The 19,174-nt window shown below is 36.9% G+C and overlaps 1 protein-coding gene across 6 annotated transcripts in view; it reads right to left on the bottom strand.

Annotated features, from left to right (window-relative positions):
* The window catches only part of TRIM37 (tripartite motif containing 37), a gene marked incomplete at both ends in the record, with an annotated part of 147,861 nt that overhangs the window by 72,813 nt on the left and 55,874 nt on the right, over positions 1-19,174 (bottom strand). For all 6 annotated transcript variants that reach the window (XM_079726308.1, XM_079726307.1, XM_079726311.1 and 3 more), the window contains 5 exons: positions 4,278-4,363; positions 9,408-9,544; positions 10,942-11,160; positions 12,047-12,161; positions 14,600-14,779. In XM_079726308.1, coding sequence (XP_079582434.1) covers positions 4,278-4,363; positions 9,408-9,544; positions 10,942-11,160; positions 12,047-12,161; positions 14,600-14,779 — 737 coding nt within the window. The remainder of the gene's footprint in view (positions 1-4,277; positions 4,364-9,407; positions 9,545-10,941; positions 11,161-12,046; positions 12,162-14,599; positions 14,780-19,174) is intronic.

Genomic DNA, 19,174 nt, shown 5'->3' with positions numbered 1-19,174 from the left:
CAAATTAGAAGTATTATTGCAGTGTTTCATAAGTTACACATGGCAGGCAATTATATCGACAGAATAGATTTTTCATACTCAGCTGATTCAGCTAGCTAATGTTCTACATTAGAAAAATATTTAAAACCCTTTTCAGCACATATTACTAAGCCTAAATTCTCTTGCAACTAAAAGAAAATAACTGAATAAACTAAAAGTAATTCTTATGGGAATGAGGCCACCTGAGTCACTAAATATCTGTTTTAAGCTATATCATTATTTAATACTGTCTAAAAAATTAAATTTAGTAAATACTATTTTACTATATACCTACGCTTCTATATAAGAAAGATCTGTTTAATGGACAACTTAACATCTTAATTGTAGTAGATCAAACACTTATAAGGCAAGTACGAAGGATAAAAGCTTATTATGTCCACAATAAGCAGTTAAGAGGTACACAAAACAAAAGAGGTAAAATATAACATAAAAACATTAAACATGGAGTGAGGGTAGGGAGGGGAATAAAAATTCAGGGTTGTTAGAATGTGTTCAAACTTAAGAAATCAGCAATTTAAAATAATCATGTGTCTGTCTGTATGTGTGTGTGTGTTACTTCACGGTAACCACAAAGTAAAAAGCCATAGATACACACACAAAAAAGAGAAAGAAATACAAACAAACACTAAAGATAGTCATCAAATCATAAGGGAAGAGAGCAAAAAGAGGAATGGAACAAAAAAGAAATACAGAAACAGAAAACTATTAACAAAGAGGCAATAAGTACACACCAATCAATAGTTACTTTAAACATAAATGGACTAAACCTACCAATCAAAAGACATAGAGTGGTCCAGGGGATACAAAAACAAGACCCATATATATGTGGCTACAAGATTCATTTCAGATCTAAAAACACCCACAGACTGAAAGTGACAGGATAGAAAAAGGTATTCCATGGAAACGGAAATGAAAAGAAACCTAGGGTAGCAATATTAACATCAGACAAAACAGACTTAAAACAAAGTCCATAACAAAGACAAAGAAGGTCAATATGTAATGATAAGGGGATCAATCCAACAAGAAGATATAACAATTGTAAATAAATATGTACCCAACGTAGGAGCACCTAAACACATAAAGCAAATGTTAATAGACATAAAGGGAGAAATAGACAGTAACACAATAATAGTAGGAGACTTTAACACCCCATTTACATCAATGGATAGATCATACAGACAGAAAATCAATAAGGAAACACTGGCATTAAATGACGCATTAGACCACTGGTCTTAAATAACACATTAGTCCATCTATTAGATGGACTTAATAGAGATATATAGATATAGATCTCTATATACAGAATATCCTACCCAAAAGCAGCAGAGTTCACATTCTTTTCAAGTGCACAGGGAACATTATGCTCCAGGACAGATCACATGCTAGGCCACAAAACAAGTCTCAGGAAATTTAAGAATGAAATCATAACAAGCATCTTTTCTGACCACAACACTAAGAGACTAGAAATCAACTACAAGAAAAAAACTGCAAACAACACAAACACGTGGAGGCTAAACAATATGCTACCGAACAATTGAAGAAATCTAAGAGGAAATTTTAAAAATACCTGGAGACAAATGAAAGCAGAAACACAATGATCCAAAAATCTATGGAACACAGCAAAAGTAATACTAAGAGAAAAGTTTACAGCAATACAAGCCTACCTCAGGAAGTAAGAAAAGTCTCAAATAAACAACATAATGTTACACCTAAAGGAACTAGAAAAAAAAAAAAGAAAAAACCAAACCCAAAGTTAGTAGAAGGAAAGAAATAGTTACAACTGACACAACAGAAATACAAAGAGACACATCAGATCATAAGAGATTACTACAGACAATTATATGCCAATAAAATGGACAACCTAGAAGAAATGGATTATTACTAGAAATGTACAGTCTCCCAAGACTGAATCAGGAAGAAATACAAAATTAGGAACAGACCGATTACCAGTAATAAAATTTCAACTGAATCAGTAATAAAAACTTAACTCCCAACAAACAAAAGTCTAATACCATATGGTTTCACAGGTGAATTCTACCAAACATTTAAAGAAGAGTTAACACCTATTCTTTTCAAAATATTCCAAAAAATTGAAGAGGAAGTAATGCTTCCAAACTCATTATATGAGGCCAGCACCACTCTGATACCAAAACCAAAGACACCACCAGAAAAGAAAATTACAGACCAATATCAATGATGAATGTAGTAACAAAAACGCTCAACAAAACTTTACCAAACAAAATTCAACAAAACATTAAAAAGATCAGACACTGTGATCAAGTTGGATTTATACCAGGGGTGCAAGGATGGTTCAATCAGTGTGATACACCACATTAACAAATTACAGAATAAAAATTGCTCATCTGAATAAATGCAAGAAAAGCTTCTGACAAAATTCAACATCGATTTATGATAGAAACTATAAACAAAGTGGGTATAAAGGGAACATATCCCAACATAATAACAACCATATATAACAAGCTCACGGGTCACATCATACTCAACAGTGAAAAGATGAAAGCATTTCCTCTGTGATCAAGAACAAGACAAGGACGTCCACTCTCACCACTTTTATTCAACATAATACTGGAAATCCTAGCCACAGCAATTAGACAGGAAGAAAATTTTTTTTTAAATCCAAATTGGAAAGGAAGAAGTAAAACTGTCACTGTTTGCAGACGACATGATACTATACATAGAAAACACTAAAGATACCACCAAAAAACTACTAGAACTCTTCAACAAATTCAGTAAAGTTTCAGGATACAAAATTAATACAAAACAAAAATCCGTTGCATATCTATACTCTAGTAACAAACTATCGGAAGGAGAAATTAGAAAATAATCTCATTTACAATTTCATTAAGAAGAAAAAAATACCCAGGAATAAATCTAACCAAGGAGATAAAAGAGTTGCACTCTGAAAACTGTGAAGACACTGATGAAAGAAACTGAAGAAAACACAAATGGAAAGATACACTGTGCTCATAGACAGGAAGAATTAATATTGTTAAAATGACCATACTACCCAAGGCAATCTACAGATTCAAACACCAACAGCATTTTTCACAGAACTAGAACAAAGAATCCTAATATTTGTATGGAAACACAAAAGACCCTGAAGAGCCAAAGCAATCTTGAGAAAGAACATAGCTGGAGGTATCATACTCCCTGATTTCAAACTACACTACAAAGCTACAGTCATCCAAACAGTATGGGGGACTTCCCTGGTGGTCCAGTGGTAAAGAATCCACCTTCCAATGCAGGGGACACGGGTTCGATCCATGGTTGGGGGAACTAAGATCCCACATGCCACGGGGCAACAAAACCCACGCGCTCTGGAGCCTGCGTGCCACAACTAGAGAGAAACCCACACACCACAACTACTGAGCCTGTGCGCTGCAACAAAAGATCCGGCCGCAACTAAGACTGACGCAGAAACTAAGACCCAACGCAGCACCGGTAAAGGAGAAGCAGTACAAACTAGCTGTTAATTGTTCTAGCCAAGATTCCCATGCTTAATTACATAGGTCCAAGAACACAAAAGAAACACTTACTATTTAAGTAAGGTTATCCTAGGAGGAGCAGTGTACCTTGGCAAAAAACTGGGTCCACGAAGACAATGTGAGGTTCTAGTCTGGCTATACCAACAACTACCTATGTGATCTAAGCAACTAAATCTCTGAGTTCTTTCCACATATAAAATGAGTTCTTAAAAGGTCCTTTGTAAGTCAAAGATTCAACAATTCTATTCAGATTATTCTTATAATTGAGATAGATATACAAATAAGACTTATGTATCGTAAGAAGACAGTTAAGTATATAAAAGTAGATAAGATGATGAGCTTTGGATTCAAATAAACTGAAAACTCGAATTCCTCTCTTTCATTTACTTAATTGTGAAAAGACAGCAAGTTGCTTAATTCCTTTACACATCAGTTTCGACAGCTATAAAAAGAAGATAATATGAAAACCTATCTCCAAGAATTTTATAGGCAAATGAGATAAGGTACACATAAAGTGCTTATGCACTGTGCCTGGAACATAGAACACATCAAATTTTAGATATTATTACTGTTTTAAATACTATTAGTAATTCACTCTAAAATCCATACATAAAATATAGTCCTTCTAACACCATGAACCATGTAGAGCAATGGCTGCCACATCTCAACATATGAGACGTTCAGAGAAGAGCAAAGAGAAGGCCGACAGCTTGTGGGGCCTGGCCTCAGTACCTGGAGGTCCTGATGCAGCTGCATCTTCCAGGAGTTCTCCCTCTTCCAATTCCATGGTGTTGTATTCCACATCATTTTCTCCAGACCTAAGAATACACAAAATTCATCATTCCACATAGTAAGTACAATTAACATTACTTGTCACACCTCAGTGAACTTCATAACAATTGTGTATAGCTTTCTCCTGTGAAGTAATAGAATATTTCTAAATACAAAATTGAGGGAAAAGACTTTTGTCATTATCACATGTATGGGCAGTATTATTAATGTTCAATCTACCTTTTTAAAATACCAAGATAGGTTGGCAACATTTAATTTTTAAAATAGAAAATCTGAAAACCATTGTAAGCAGAAGAGATTATAGCTTCAAAGAATTCGTAACCTAATGGTAGTAAATTAGGCTTAACACAGTACACTTTAAGGTTAAGAAAGATGTTTAAATTACTGTATGTGACTAAACACTATTTTCTTAAAATACTATTTCAGAAAAGAGGGTGTTGTCTATCAAAACACAATCAACTTATTTTAAATGACAAAGTACTATATGGAACAGCACTAATCAGTGCTAGTTTTGAGTATTTAAAGAAGTCTTAAAATCAGTTCCCGGACTGACAGCACAAGTAGCTCTACTGATCTGCTTTCCAGTGATATTGGTGAAAATTATTTTTTAAAGCAACCCTTTAGAGACTCTGGAAATGGTTCTAAGAGCATATAGCAAATGAAAACATCTCAAAAAAATGTATTAAAATTTGGTAACAACAGTGAGTCTGTGGTACTTGAACCAAGACCACTCCCCACCCCCATTCAGTGATACAGAAATTCCACTTCAGACTGGTGCAGCCAAGAACGTAGGGCTCCCATTTCCCACAGCTCCCCAATAGAAGGGCTATATTCCCAGGAGGAGCATCAGCATTTCTCATCCTGTTCCCAGCTACCTGCGGCTGAGGCTAAAGTCAGGTGTATGTGGCCGAGGCTAAAGTCAGGTGTATGTGGCCAAGAGGTAGGGATTCCCTTCTTCTACCCAGACCCAAGGCTCTACCTTGGATGCAGCATGCTGAGCTAACTGTGGCCCAGATCCCCACTGCCCCAATTCACTCATAAAGCAGAAGTCCCAGGCCTGAGAAGACAAACTGAAAAGATCTGAGGCTACAGCCCCCAACTTGCCCATCCCTGATGGGTCAGCTTCTAAAGTGGGAGAAATAAGCACACCTTTGTGCTCACTCCAGCTTCAGAGCTCTGGCTCAGAGATTTTGCCTGCAGGAGGAAGCAGGCTCTAAAAACAGAGCCACAGAGAAAGGTATAACACTATTAAGAACATAAAAAAATACCCTCAAATGGAATCCAGCAAAACATAAGAAGAATTACACACCAAGGCAGAATAGAATTTAACCAAGGAATACAAAGTTGGTTTAGAATCTGAAAATCAACTAATGTGAAACACCGTATCAACAGAATAAAAAAAAAAAACAACTACATGATCATCTGAATAGATGCAGAAGGAGAATATGACAAAATCCAATACCCTTTCATAATAAAAACACTCAATAAACCAGGACTAGAAGAACATCTATGGAAAACCCACAGCTAACATAACACTTAATGGTGAAAGACTGAACGCTTTCCCTCTAATATCAGGAACAAGACAAGAAAGAATGTCCACTCCTCACAGTGGTTAAGAAGCCGCCTGCCAATGGAGGGGACACGGGTTCAATCCCTGGTCTGGGAAGATCCCACATGCCATGGAGCAACTAAGCCCCTGTGCCACAACTCCTGAGCCTGCACTCTAGAGCCCACGAGCCAAAACCACAACTACTGAGCCTGTGTACCACAACTACTAAAGCCCGCGTGCCCAAAGACCGTGCTCTGCAACAAGAGAAGCCACTGCAATGAGGAGCCCGTGCACCACAACGAAGAGCGCCACTCACCGCAACTAGAGAAAGCCCACGTGCAGCAACAAAGACCCGATGCGGCCAAAATAAATAAATAAATCTATTAAAAAAAAAAAAAAAGGGGCTTCCCTGGTGGCGCAGCGGTTGAGAGTCCGCCTGCCGATGCAGGGGACACGGGTTCGTGCCCCGGTCTGGGAAGATCCCACATGCCGCGGAGCGGCTAGGCCCGTGAGCCATGGCTGCTGAGCCTGCGCGTCCGGAGCCTGTGCTCCGCAACGGGAAAGGCCACAACAGTGAGAGGCCCGCGTACCGCAAAAAAAAAAAAAAAAAAAAAAAAAGAATGTCCACTACCACCAATTCTATTCAACATTCTATGCAGTGAACTTAGGCAAGAAAAAGAGATAAAAGGCACCCAAATTGGAAAAAAAGAAGTAAAACTAAATCTATTTACAGATGTAATACTGTATATAGAAAAACCTAAAGAATCCATTAAAAAACTATTAGAACTAATAAACGAGTTAGCAATGTTGCAAGATACAAAAATCAACTGGATTTTCATGTACTTGCAAAAGAATAATCCACAAAGGAAATTTAAAAAGAAAAGTCAATTGCATTTACAATAGCATAAAAAAGAATAAGATACTTAGGAATGAATTAAACAAAAGATGTGTAAAACATATACTCTGAAAATTACAAAACACTGTTGAAAGATTAAAAACTTCTGATTGGCAAAAGACCCTGTTAAGAACATGAAAAGACAAGCTACAGAGCGGGAGAAGACAAGCTACTGAGTGGGAGAAAGTATTTGCAAAGCATGTATCCAAATTTTACTGGGGAAAACTGGGCAAAGGGTATATGGGATCTTGTATTATTTCCTCCAACTGCAAGTGAATTTATAATTACCTCAAAATAAAAAGAAAAAAACAGCAGGAGGAAAATATATAATACTATCATAGAAAGACTGAGGTGGAGGAAGAGAAGAAAGGCCTACTTGATAAATGTGTTCTACCTAACTAAAAGCTGTTTATAATAACCATTATCCAAATCAACTGTGTATCTATTTCCCCATCTATACAAGGAACTGACCTTAATTTGTAAGAGCTAACAATTTATGATTCCCTAGATGCTCAAATTAGCTCAAGATTAACTGTGCCGTTTCTATGAATTATATAAAACAGTTTGGATCAAGATATTGTAGATGTATGTATATAAAGGGAACATAATCAAACACCTTCTAGTAGAAAAAGCATTAAAAAGTCAATCTAATGAGATGCTGTGAATCCAATTTTACGTAAAATCCAACTGCCCTCAAAACTACCTTGAAAAAAGTCAAGAGACCTAACAGTCAAAGGAATTAATTCAGATAGAACCATATATTTAAGCTATTATCAAGGTGGATTCCACTTTATAGAATCACCAAAAGAATTTTCCATGTTAATTCAAATTAATCAGTTCTATTCTATATATTTTAAAATATCACTAATAATGATTCCTGATTTGGTGACTTAAAGGCTTCACATTTTAACTAACCCTTTTAGGCAATTTGCCACGTATGCTAAAGAGGGAACATTAAGTGAAAAAGGTCTATTTTGAGGAGTTAATTTGTGGAAATGGGGGGTGAGGTCAAATAGGGGGTTTAAAACTCTCACCTTACTCTTGTGAAATGGCTGGTGCCAGGGCGGGGACAGAGAAAGTACAAGATGAACCTGGAATGTCTTGTAGTGCCAGAAAATAAGAAAGTGCTTATAAAATAATCAGGACATCTAGAAAGGCCACAAGAGTTTTTAAAAGGCTGCCACTGGCCAAATCTGGGATAATCTGAGCAATAAATTATGACAGTAAGTGGATGAAATGATTTAAAAATACAAAATTCCATGAGTCTATACTAATGAAATTAATTAGTTAATTAATGAATGGGGCAGAGGGGAACGTTCTTCCTTAGAATAGAATTGCAATTAATAAACGTAGAAGGAATAATGGCGTTAGCAAATCATCATTCAGCCATCAGCACAGTCATCTTTTTCAAGCAAGAATCACCAATGAATGACAAAATTAGTGGACTAAAGTACAACAAGAATAAGATATTTACAGTCTCCAAATATGCCCCCACGTGTTACTTATTAATTACAAAAGGGAAAAGTAGAGTGATCTGGCAGACATCACCTTAACCAAGTATTCTAAATCAATCAACCATAATGGGACAGATTGAAGACATGTGCCCTCCACTGTCCCCTCATACTGATGCGCTGAAAAAGCTACATCATCACTTCTGTCTTATTCCTGCCAAAAGTGCATTACCTCAATCTGATTATGAGGAAATATCAGACTACTCCAAATTGAGGGACTCCCTACAAAATAACCACCTGTATTTCTCTGAAGTGTCAAAGTCATGAAAAACAAAAACAAAACAAAAAAAAAGACTACATGAACCAGACTGAAGCAGATTAAAGAGTCTTAACAAAAAGCAACATGTGGGGCTTCCCTAGTGGCGCAGTGGTTGAGAGTCCGTCTGCCGATGCAGGGGACACAGGTTCGCGCCCCGGTCCGGGAAGATCCCACATGCCACGGAGCAGCTGGGCCCGTGAGCCATGGCCACTGAGCCTGCACATCCGGAGTCTGTGCTCCGCAACGGGAGAGGCCACAACAGTGAGAGGCCCGCGTACCACTAAAAAAAAAAAAAAAGCAACATGTGATCCTGAATTGGATCCTAAACCAGACAAAGGACATCACTGTCAAAATTTCTATAAGGTCATAGATTATAGTATTACATCAATGTTAACTTCCTGGTTTTGATAATGGTACTGAAATTACATAAGAAACATACTTGTTTTTAGAAGTACACAATGAGAAGTATATTCACTTAATCTCAAATGTCTCACAGAAAAATTATATAGAGTGAGAGAAAAGAAACATAACAAAGCAAAATATTAAATTTGGGGAATTAATCTGGGCAAAGGAAATACGGGAATTCTCTGTTAATATTTTTGCAACTTTTCTTAAATATGAAATAATTGCAAAATTAAAAGCTAAAGCAAAAACTAAAACTCAGTTTGGAACCCAGAGATGACAGGGAGGAAATCACTTCACTCTTCCCTTCAAGTTCCTTTATTTATTTATATAAGATACTGTAGATCAAGAAAAAAAAACCTTAATATCCACACTTTTAGGCCTAACTTAATTAATATGCTTCTAATAATTACCACTTAGATGATTTATAGTGGTAGTTAATGTGAACACTCACATGGTTTCTTCATCAATGTCATTTTCTTCCGTGTTACTTGTTGCTGTGGAACTAGCAGAAGAACTGCTGCCATCGAGATGATTTACTTCATCTTCACCAACAAGATCCAGATCCAGATCTCCATCTGAAAGCTCATGCTAGATTAAGGCAAAGAAAGAAGACTTCTATCTCAAATGTTTTCACTCAGCCCATGGCCCAAGCACCAGCACCAAAGACTAAGGTAATCATCAGAATTCTCCGCTCCTGTGCCTAGACTGCTGCCCCTGTAGAGATAACTCACATAACCACATTACCTGGTACCACTAATAAGTTATTTCTGCCAGTGTCAGCTGGGCCTTCGATATGACTGGAAATGCTTCATATAGTCCACATCAGCTCCCTCACAAAGTAACATTTCAAACCATCACTCCTCGAGACCTATCTAACCTCTATTATCCTCAACATCATTATAAAACCCTGTCACCTATCTACACAGAAAAACATATTGGCTATTAAGCATAAATGCCCACAGCTTTCAGCTGCCCTACCTGCAAACTCCACCCTACCTTTAACTTATTCTATCAAAGGTTAACTGCTTCACCTGAGTGCTCCATTCCAACCTCTATTATCTCCTTAAATAAATGGTTTTGTTAATTCCTGGACCTTGTTTTCAATCTTTCTCCCCACTGGCTCCTTCATTATAACATATACCTGAAGCCTCAAAAAAAGCTTCTCTCTCCATCTCTCTCTGATCTTAAACAATAACAACCACTTCTTGAAATCTCATTCTAGTTGTAGTTTACCTGGGACAAAACCTGGCTATCTCCCAAAACCTAAATCATCCTACCTACATAGGCAATGATAAGGTACTTTAACTAGATTCAGTGAACGGAAAGCAGACACCTTTTTTTTTTTTTAAGATTTTTTTAAAAATTTATTTATTTTTGGCTGCGTTGGGTCTTTGCTGCTGGGCACAGCCTTTCCCTAGTTGCGGCGAGTGGGGTCTACTCTTCGTTGCGGCACGTGGGCTTCTAACTGCGATGGCTCCTCTTGTTGTGGAGCATGGACTCTAGGCATGTGGGCTTCAGTAGTTGTGGCACATGGGCTCAGTAGTTGTGGCTCGCGAGCTCTAGAGCACAGGCTCAGTAGTTGCGGCGCACAGGCTTAGTTGCTCCGCAGCATGTGGGATCTTCCCGGACCACAGCTCGAACCCGTGTCCCCTGCATTGGCTGGTGGATTCTCAACCACTGCGCCACCACGGAAGCCCCAGGACACATTTTAAAAATCCACAACTTACATACCTTCTAGAATGTACATCACAGTTTGTTTTGTAGAATGTACAGTTTTCTATAATAAATTAATTTTTAGAACCTTGAAATAATTTTGATGCAACAACTTCTGACTTATTAACACTTACAAAAGGGCATACACTAATAATGAAAATATAAGTGGACAAGATTTTCAGCACATTGATTCCCCCTATCATATGTTGGAAACCATGATATCATTTCTCTTTTCAAACACAAAATGAATCTAAAATAGGTCTAATTATTACATGATAATCTTCATTCTGAATCTTCTCCTCATCTTCTTCATCCTCCTTGGCCTCTCTTACAGAAGTTGTAGTAGGACCATCTTGGAGAAGCATGTCAGCACATGATCCAGACTTCTTAGCTCGTGTCTCAGGAGTGTCATCATTTTGGGGGCTAAGATGATTGTCTGGTGGTGACAAATCTCTTGATTTCTGAGTTCGAGACAACTCAATAGTAAGTCTCTTTTAAAACAAAACAACACAAGCAGAGTCATAAGCAGTCCTCCACTCGTACAGTAAAATTATTTTAAGCAAAAAAAAAAACCAACCATATACCCAGATGTTCATAAAACCATTTCTTGCACCATCTATCTCATACCTTCCTGACTTTTGCTTATGGAAAAATCTATGACAAAGAAAAACTGCCCAATTTATTTTCATCTTTCTTCTCATTTCTAGCCCAAGCTATACAATTAGCAAACCGTGTAGTAAATACAGGCAGTTTAACTTAGCATGAAAATTTTTGAAAATATTCATCTTTTCCTCTCTCATATATTAACCACTCAGCACTTCAAACTTCTCATCGCATCCCCATATCCACTTGTAGAAAGAGACATTCCTTACAAAATTTAGTTTGCCATTGTAAAATAAAAACTCATTAACTGATCCTCCCCGGTGCTCAGTTCAACAATAGTGAGACTTCAAGATAGGGCAACATTCAATTGTTCCATAGCTTATAATCCTCTAAATTCAAAACAGCATGGGGAAGAGAAATACCCAAGTCACTGAGAGAAACACAGAGTTTGCCTCAACTAGAGAAGCACTGTCCAATACAATTTTATGCAATGATGGAAATGTTCTACATCTGCAATTCCCAATACAAGCTAGCAGCTACTGTAACTAAGGAAATGAATTTTTAATTTTAATTATGTCTACACAGCCACATGTAGCTAGTGGCTACTGAATTGGACAGTCCAGAATTAGAGGTTCAAAGGTAGTGAGAATAAAGAACAAGTGGATTTTTCTACAAAATTACAAACAGCAATAATATCCAAAATCTAATTACAAATGTAATACGCCAGTAAGACAATATGAAACACTAAAACCAAATATATGTTTTTTTGCTTACCTCTTTAAGGTTATTTATTTGCTGGATATAGCTAGTCTGTGCAGCTTCCAATTGAGTAATATACCAATGCTGGTCCCGGCATTTTTGAAAGAAAGTCGGTGAACGAACCTGAAACCTTAAAAGAATAACTGCGCATGAAAAATAATCCAAACAGTAAAATATTATGAACCAAGCCTTAAATCCTAGAATGTTAAGTTTACTTGATTACATTATAAGGCCAAAATTCAGAACTCGGAGCTCCTGGTATTTGCCATTTATATATGTAGTCCACAAATTATAATGACATGGTTCTGGAAAGTCAGTTGTCAAATTCAAACTATTTTTCTAAAGAAATAACATTACACATCACAGCTAAACTTCCAAACTAATCTACTAAAACATATTTACTATAATAATCTAGCTTAAATACAGTGTTGATCATACGCTGGGAAGAAGAGGATCGTACTATGCAGGAAGGAGAGAGCTCATGCCTTCCTTCTCCTTTCTTGCCTAGGTCAGACCCTAGTAAAACAGGCGAAGTTTGTTTTAGGCTCTGCTTTTTTTCATTCCTTTTCTCTCTCTCGTTCCCATATTTCCACAGCAAAAAAAAGTCACGTAAAGGGTCAGCTACCCAGGACTGCTTGACTGTCCCTCAAAGAGTTACATGCTCTGAAGAACCTACATTCCCAACCCCATCCAGATAGCAGTTTAAAATCAAAACTCTCCGTATATCACAATATGGCATATTTCAGCTAGGGTTAGGAAAAAAACAAGTATCTCTCTATATTAAAGCGTATAAATGGATACACGATAGAATCTTGATCTCTTCAGAGTTATCTGTATTTTAAAAAAACTAATACTTATTAAAGCAAAAAAAGCCCATCCTTACCTTTGTTAGATAGCTGAACATGACTCCATTTACATTACTATGACTCCAATAAAGAGATGACTAAGGTCATAAAAAACGGCTGTTTTGGGCTTCCCTGGTGGCGCAGTGGTTGGGAGTCCGCCTGCCGATGCAGGGGACACGGGTTCGTGCCCCGGTCCGGGAAGATCCCACATGCCGCGAGCGGCTGGGCCCGTGAGCCATGGCCGCTGGGCCTGCGCGTCCGGAGCCTGTGCTCCGCAACGGGAGAGGCCACAGCAGTGAGAGGCCCGCGTACCGCAAAAAAAAAAAAAAGGCTGTTTTGCAGGCTGGTAAAATTGGTATTTGAATAATTTTACAATCCTCTCTGGTTAAAGTGTGAAACAGGAACAAATTATTGATATTTCTTTTAGTGAATAATTTAAGAAAACCTATAAGGTTATAAAATGATACTAAAATAATCCCCCAAAAGAAGAGATGACAAAAACATGAATTTTTTTCTATACTCAAAATGCGATAATCTCTTTTTATACTTCCTTATTCTCCCAGAAAAGTTATGAAGAACACATAATAGTAAAGGGTGATATAACAGCAACTCATCCAGCATGCTCAAGGACAAAGAAATCAGAATAAGTGAAATTTAAAAGAGTATATTCAAATCTCTTTTAAGGAAAAAAGCTTTTAAAATTATTTGATGGAAACTTACTAAACTGTTAAACATTCTGAAACCACTCAGTTCAAAACATATTTGAATTTATTTTTTTTATTTTTAAATTTTTAAAATAAATTTATTTTATTTTTGGCTCCATCTGCACTGGGTCTTAATATTAAATAGGGCTGTAACTTTATAGTCACTGTTTATGTTCTGTCCTTTCTTGCAAATAACATACCAACTACCATCACTTAGTCTATTTTCATCAATTTTCATCTCTATTCCCTTACTTTTAATTTGCTGTTATCTAGAAAAAACTGAAAATCATTTTGTTAAATTAAGCTTTCAAAACCAGTCATCCAAATATAATACACAATGCCAAGTGGAAAAAAATAAGCACTTGATCCCACACTATTCTTGGATTTCCAAATGGTGAGGTTGCTAGAAGTTCAATAGATAAATGGGACATTACCACATTTACTGGAAGTAGTAGTTTACTTTTTTTTTTAAATTTATTTTTGGCTGCGTTGTGTCTTCGTTGCTGCGCACGGGCTTTCTCTAGTTGTGGTGAGTGGGGGTTACTCTTCGTTGTGGTGCGTGGGCTTCTCATTGCGGTGGCTTGTTGTGGAGCACGGCTCTAGGCACTTGGGCTTCAGTAGTTGTGGTGCATGGGCTCAGTAGTTGTGGCTTGCGGGCTCTAGAGCACAGGCTCAATAGTTGTGACACAGGGGCTTAGTTGCTCTGTGGCATGTGGGATCTTCCCAGACCAGGGCTCAATCCCGAGTCCCCTGCATTGGCAGGCGGATTCTTAACCACTGCGCCATCAGCGAAGCCCCAGTAGTTTACTTTTTATGGAACTACTAACTAGATGTCAAACACATTTCTGACTAACTTATTCACTGACCACACAGGACTCCTGAAATTAAATGGTTAAGAACATGGTAAGGTTAGAGTTAGTATGAATTTCGATATTCATCTTTGTTAAGTGAAAAGACTTTACAATTCTGATGACATTATTCCCTGTGATAAAAGCCATGATATAAATGTTTCCTATTACCTTAAAATCACTGTATCATTTTGTCGATTCAAGTATCCTTCATTTGCAAGTAAGTCCAAACGGAAAAATCGATTATAACCCCAACATTCTCCAACTTCAAAGTCAGATGCAAATTCTCGAATGATATTTTTGGTAGGATCATTGCAGGACTGATGAACCATCTCTACACGGTATTCATATCTAAAATTGAAAAAACTATTAATATAGAGTTAGTAAAGCAAGAATAAATTCCATCAAAACATTAAGGTGATTAAGTACCTAAGAAGAAACTTATTGATATACACAGCTCCATGTCTTTCAGAAAGGACGGTCACAACAGTAATATAAAGGGGCTACCACAATATGATTGGCACTAGGCCCTTCTTCCCCTTTAAAAATGTTTACCAATATAGCAGGTATAAAATACCACCTCAAATAATGAATAAATTTTGTATAAAACAGTACTTTCAAAGTTACACATTTTAGCAACACTATGTATTTTTCCATATATTCATTACCTGTTTCCTCACAATGTTCTGCCATTTTCTTTGAGGTAAATAAATAATAAATTTTGAATACTATATTTTTCCAATTCAAGTTATCATAAATCAACTGTGTATTCAGCAATTCAAGCCTATAAAATTTTCTAATAGAAAATAAGTATACAATGGGAAAGCCGGTACATTTAGATTTCCGTATCCTATATAGTATAAAACTCTCAAGCCTTCGAAGTCATTTTTACTAAGAAAGTACTGCTATTGCAAGAAAGAGAAGTGAAAAAATAAAGATCAGAAGGAACATCCAACAGTAGCCATAAAGCTTCTTTTTTAGCGGAGATAAACTTTTAAAAGAAAAACCCAATACCTCAGTCTGCTATTTCTGCTTGCAAAGGCAAAAGAAAAAATTACAGCTCTTTATCTACAAATAAACGTTAAGTACAGGCGACCCTTGAACAACCTAAGTTTGAGCTGCAATGGTCCACTTAAATGTGAATTTTTTAAATAGTAAATACTACAGTACTACACAATCTGCAGTTGTTTGAATCCAAGGATGTAGAACCATGGATACAGAGGAACCCAGGATAGGCCAGGCCAATTGTAAGTGACATGCAGTTTTTGACTGTGTGGAGGGTTGGTGCCTCTAAGCCCTGTGTTGTTCAAGGGTCAACCGTATTTAAGTACTGTCAGATGATTTTTACATTAGTATCTCTCACAGCGCATTATACAGATTGATGGCACAAACTAATACACAAGCTGTGATATTTTGTCTGCCTAATTATTATGGCAGTTGTAAGGCAAAGGGTGCCATTAAATGTCCAGAAATAAACCCCAATATCGGTGTGCAGTTGATTTTTGACAAGCGTTCTGATTCAATAGGGAAAAAAAAGTTTCTTCAACAAACAGTGCTGAGGGAATTCCCTGGTGGCACAGTGGCTGGGACTCTCTGCTTTCACTGCTGTGGGCCCAAGGTTCAATCCCTAGTCAAGCAACTGGGATCCCACCAAAACAAAATAAAACAACAAAAAACCCAAATGGTGCTGAGAAAATAACACAGGGGTAAATATTCATGAATTCGAATTTGGCAATGGATTCGTAGATTTGACTCCAAAAGTATGAACAAGTAAAGAAAAAATAGGTAATTTGGACTTCGCAAAAATTTAAAATTTTTGTGTATCAGAGGACATTATCAAGAAAGCAAAAATACAACCCACAGAATGGGAGAAAGTTTTCAAATCATATGTCTGATAAGGGTTTAGTATACAAAATGTAGAGAGAATTCTCAGAACTCAACAATTAAAAGACAAGAAACCTAATATAAAAATGGAAAATAGACTTGAATTTCAGACATTTCTCCAAAGAAGATATACAAATGGCCAAAAAAACACATGAAAAGATGTTCAATTTCACTGGTCATTAAGGAAATGCAAGTCAAAACCACAATGAGATACCACTTCATATTCACTAGGATGGCTATAAAATGTAATCTTAAAATGGTAGGCACAGAGGATGGGGCAGCCAACTGTGGAGAACAGTTTGGTAATTTCTCAAAACGTTAAAAACACAGAATTAACATAAGCCCATATAGAAACTCATACATGAGTATTTATAGCAGGATTATTCGTAATAGCCAAAAGATGGAAGCAACCCATATGTCAATCAACAGATGAACTGATAAACAAATTGAGGTCTATACATACAATGGAATATTGTTCAGCCATATAAAGGAATGAAGTTTTGATATATGCTTCAACGTTCGGTGAACCCTGGCAACACTATGCTAAGTAAACAGAAGCCAAATATAAACGATCCCAAATTGTATGAACTTTTATATGAAATATCCAGAATAGGCAAGTACACAGAGAAAGCAGAGTAGTAGTTGTCTAGGATTGGGGGAAGGGATGGGTATGAGGTGTTCTAGGATGATGAAAGTGTTCTGTAACTAGAGAGAGGTGGTGACTGTACAACACTGGAAATGCACTAAGTTCCACTGAATTGTGTATTTTTTATTTATTTATTTTTGGCTGTGTTGGGTCTTCGTTGCGCGCAGGCTTTCCTCTAGTTGAGGCGAGCGCGGGCTACTCTTCATTGCGGTGCGCGGGCTTCTCATTGTGGTGGCTTCTCTTGTTGCAGAGCAAGGGCTCCAGGCACATGGGCTTCAGTAGTTTTGGCGCACAGGCTTAGTTGCTCCATGGCATGTGGGATCTTCCCGGACCAGGGCTCGAACCCGTGTCCCCTGTGCTGGCAGGCGGATTCTTAACCACTGTGCCACCAGAAAGTCCTTAAATTGTGTATTTTTAAATGGTTAATTACATATTATATGAATCTCACCTCAAAAAAGATTTTACTTTTATTTTACAAATGAGTATTAAAAAAATTCAAAATTCAGAGAAACAACAAAGAATATTGAAAATCTAAGGAGAAAGACATTAATGCAGATGGTTAAATACATCCAGGATCAAGACAGGTAAAAGTTTAAAATCAATATAGAACACTTTTTGAAAAATCAGTTTTTTATATGAAAAAGCATATAATGTTTGAAAAAAGATCATTGTTTCATCTGCATTAGTTCTTTAAAATCATGACAGAGATATACCTATGTTTCTATTAAATACAGCAATTAATCCAAGTTAAATTATTTATATAGCATCTCAACCCTAATCTTAGATAAAACTAAAGCCTCAAATTTGAATATTCCAACTTAAATTCCCTTCTTTTATCAAACTGAAAGTCTGAATAAATTTAACAATTATTAACTTAAAATTTTAGTCTCATTAATATTACTCCCCAAGGGAAAGTTCTACTCTTTGCTTAAGCAACTCAAAGAAATTTCCTTCTCTAAAACAAAAGTCAGATCCGTAAATACTGTTAAGAGTCAATTCAAGGATGTCACTCATGCACAAATTTCCTCAGAAAGCCTACACAGGTGGATTATAACACACACAGTGAGAAAGATATTTAAGTATAACGAAATTATGAAAGTATTTCTGCAGGGTCCCAAACGTTATTAAAATCTACTAGATAATACAATGTTTTACATTTTTATTTCATATTTTGACAGTAAAACTACCTCACTGTTAAACTCTCAATTTCATAATTGAATGACGTTTCAATAATTAATAAGAAAATATTCAAGACTCTTCTCTAGGCTTGCCGAAGTGTTAAGAGAATTAACAGGTAATAAGGGAATTCCCTGGCGGTCCAGTGGTTAGGACTCTGTGTTTTCACTGCCAAGGGCGTGGGTTCAATCCCTGGTCAGGGAACTAATATCCCACAAGCTGCATGGCATGGCCAGAAAAAAAAAGAAGATAAGATGTCTGTTTTAATCCAAATAGAACATTCTTATTAAGGTATTCAGATAATATCTAACAAATACACAAATTCTAATCTCTTTCAACCTTAGTATCCTGAATGATATTTCATTACCACTGATAATGTTATTACTGCTTATAAGACAATGTAAACTTTAAGTTCCCGAAGTATATATGTCAACAATAAAAGTACCCAAGTACAACACTCCCTTAAGCCAAAAGCTTAGTCCACAGTAAGGCCCTAACTCTCAATTCTACAAAGGCTGAGAGAGGCAAGGAAGCAGTAGAAGAAACGTCTGAAGCTAGCAGAGGTGGTTCATAAGGTTGAAGGAAAGAAGCTGTCTCCATAACATAGAAGTGCTGATACAGAAGCTGCAGCAAGTTATCCAGAAGTAAATGCCTGAATCTGAAGCGTCCAAGGGCAGGCTGACTCTCTTGTCAGGAGCTAATGTAAGCTGGTGACTTAAAAGTTGAGGCTAATGCTCATTTACCATTCTGAAAATCCTAGAGACCTTAAGAATTATGTTAAATTTACTCTGCCTGTGCTCTATAAAGGGAACAACAAAGCCTGATGACAGCCCATCTCTTTACGCATGGTTAACTGAATATTTTAAACCCACTTGAGATTTACCGCTCTGGAAAGAAAGATTTTTTGCAAAATATTACTGCTCATTGACAATGCACCTAGTCACCCAAGCGCTCTGATGGAGATGTACAAGGTTAATGTTGTTTTCATGCCTGCTAACACACATCCATTCTGCAGCCCACAGATCAAGGAGTAATTCTGA

The sequence above is a fragment of the Hyperoodon ampullatus genome, assembly GCF_949752795.1.
Source record: "Hyperoodon ampullatus genome assembly, chromosome: 19".
NCBI classification, from domain to species: Eukaryota; Metazoa; Chordata; class Mammalia; order Artiodactyla; family Ziphiidae; genus Hyperoodon; species Hyperoodon ampullatus.
Note: the sequence above shows the minus strand (reverse complement) of the source record. Positions and strands in the feature narration are given on the sequence as shown.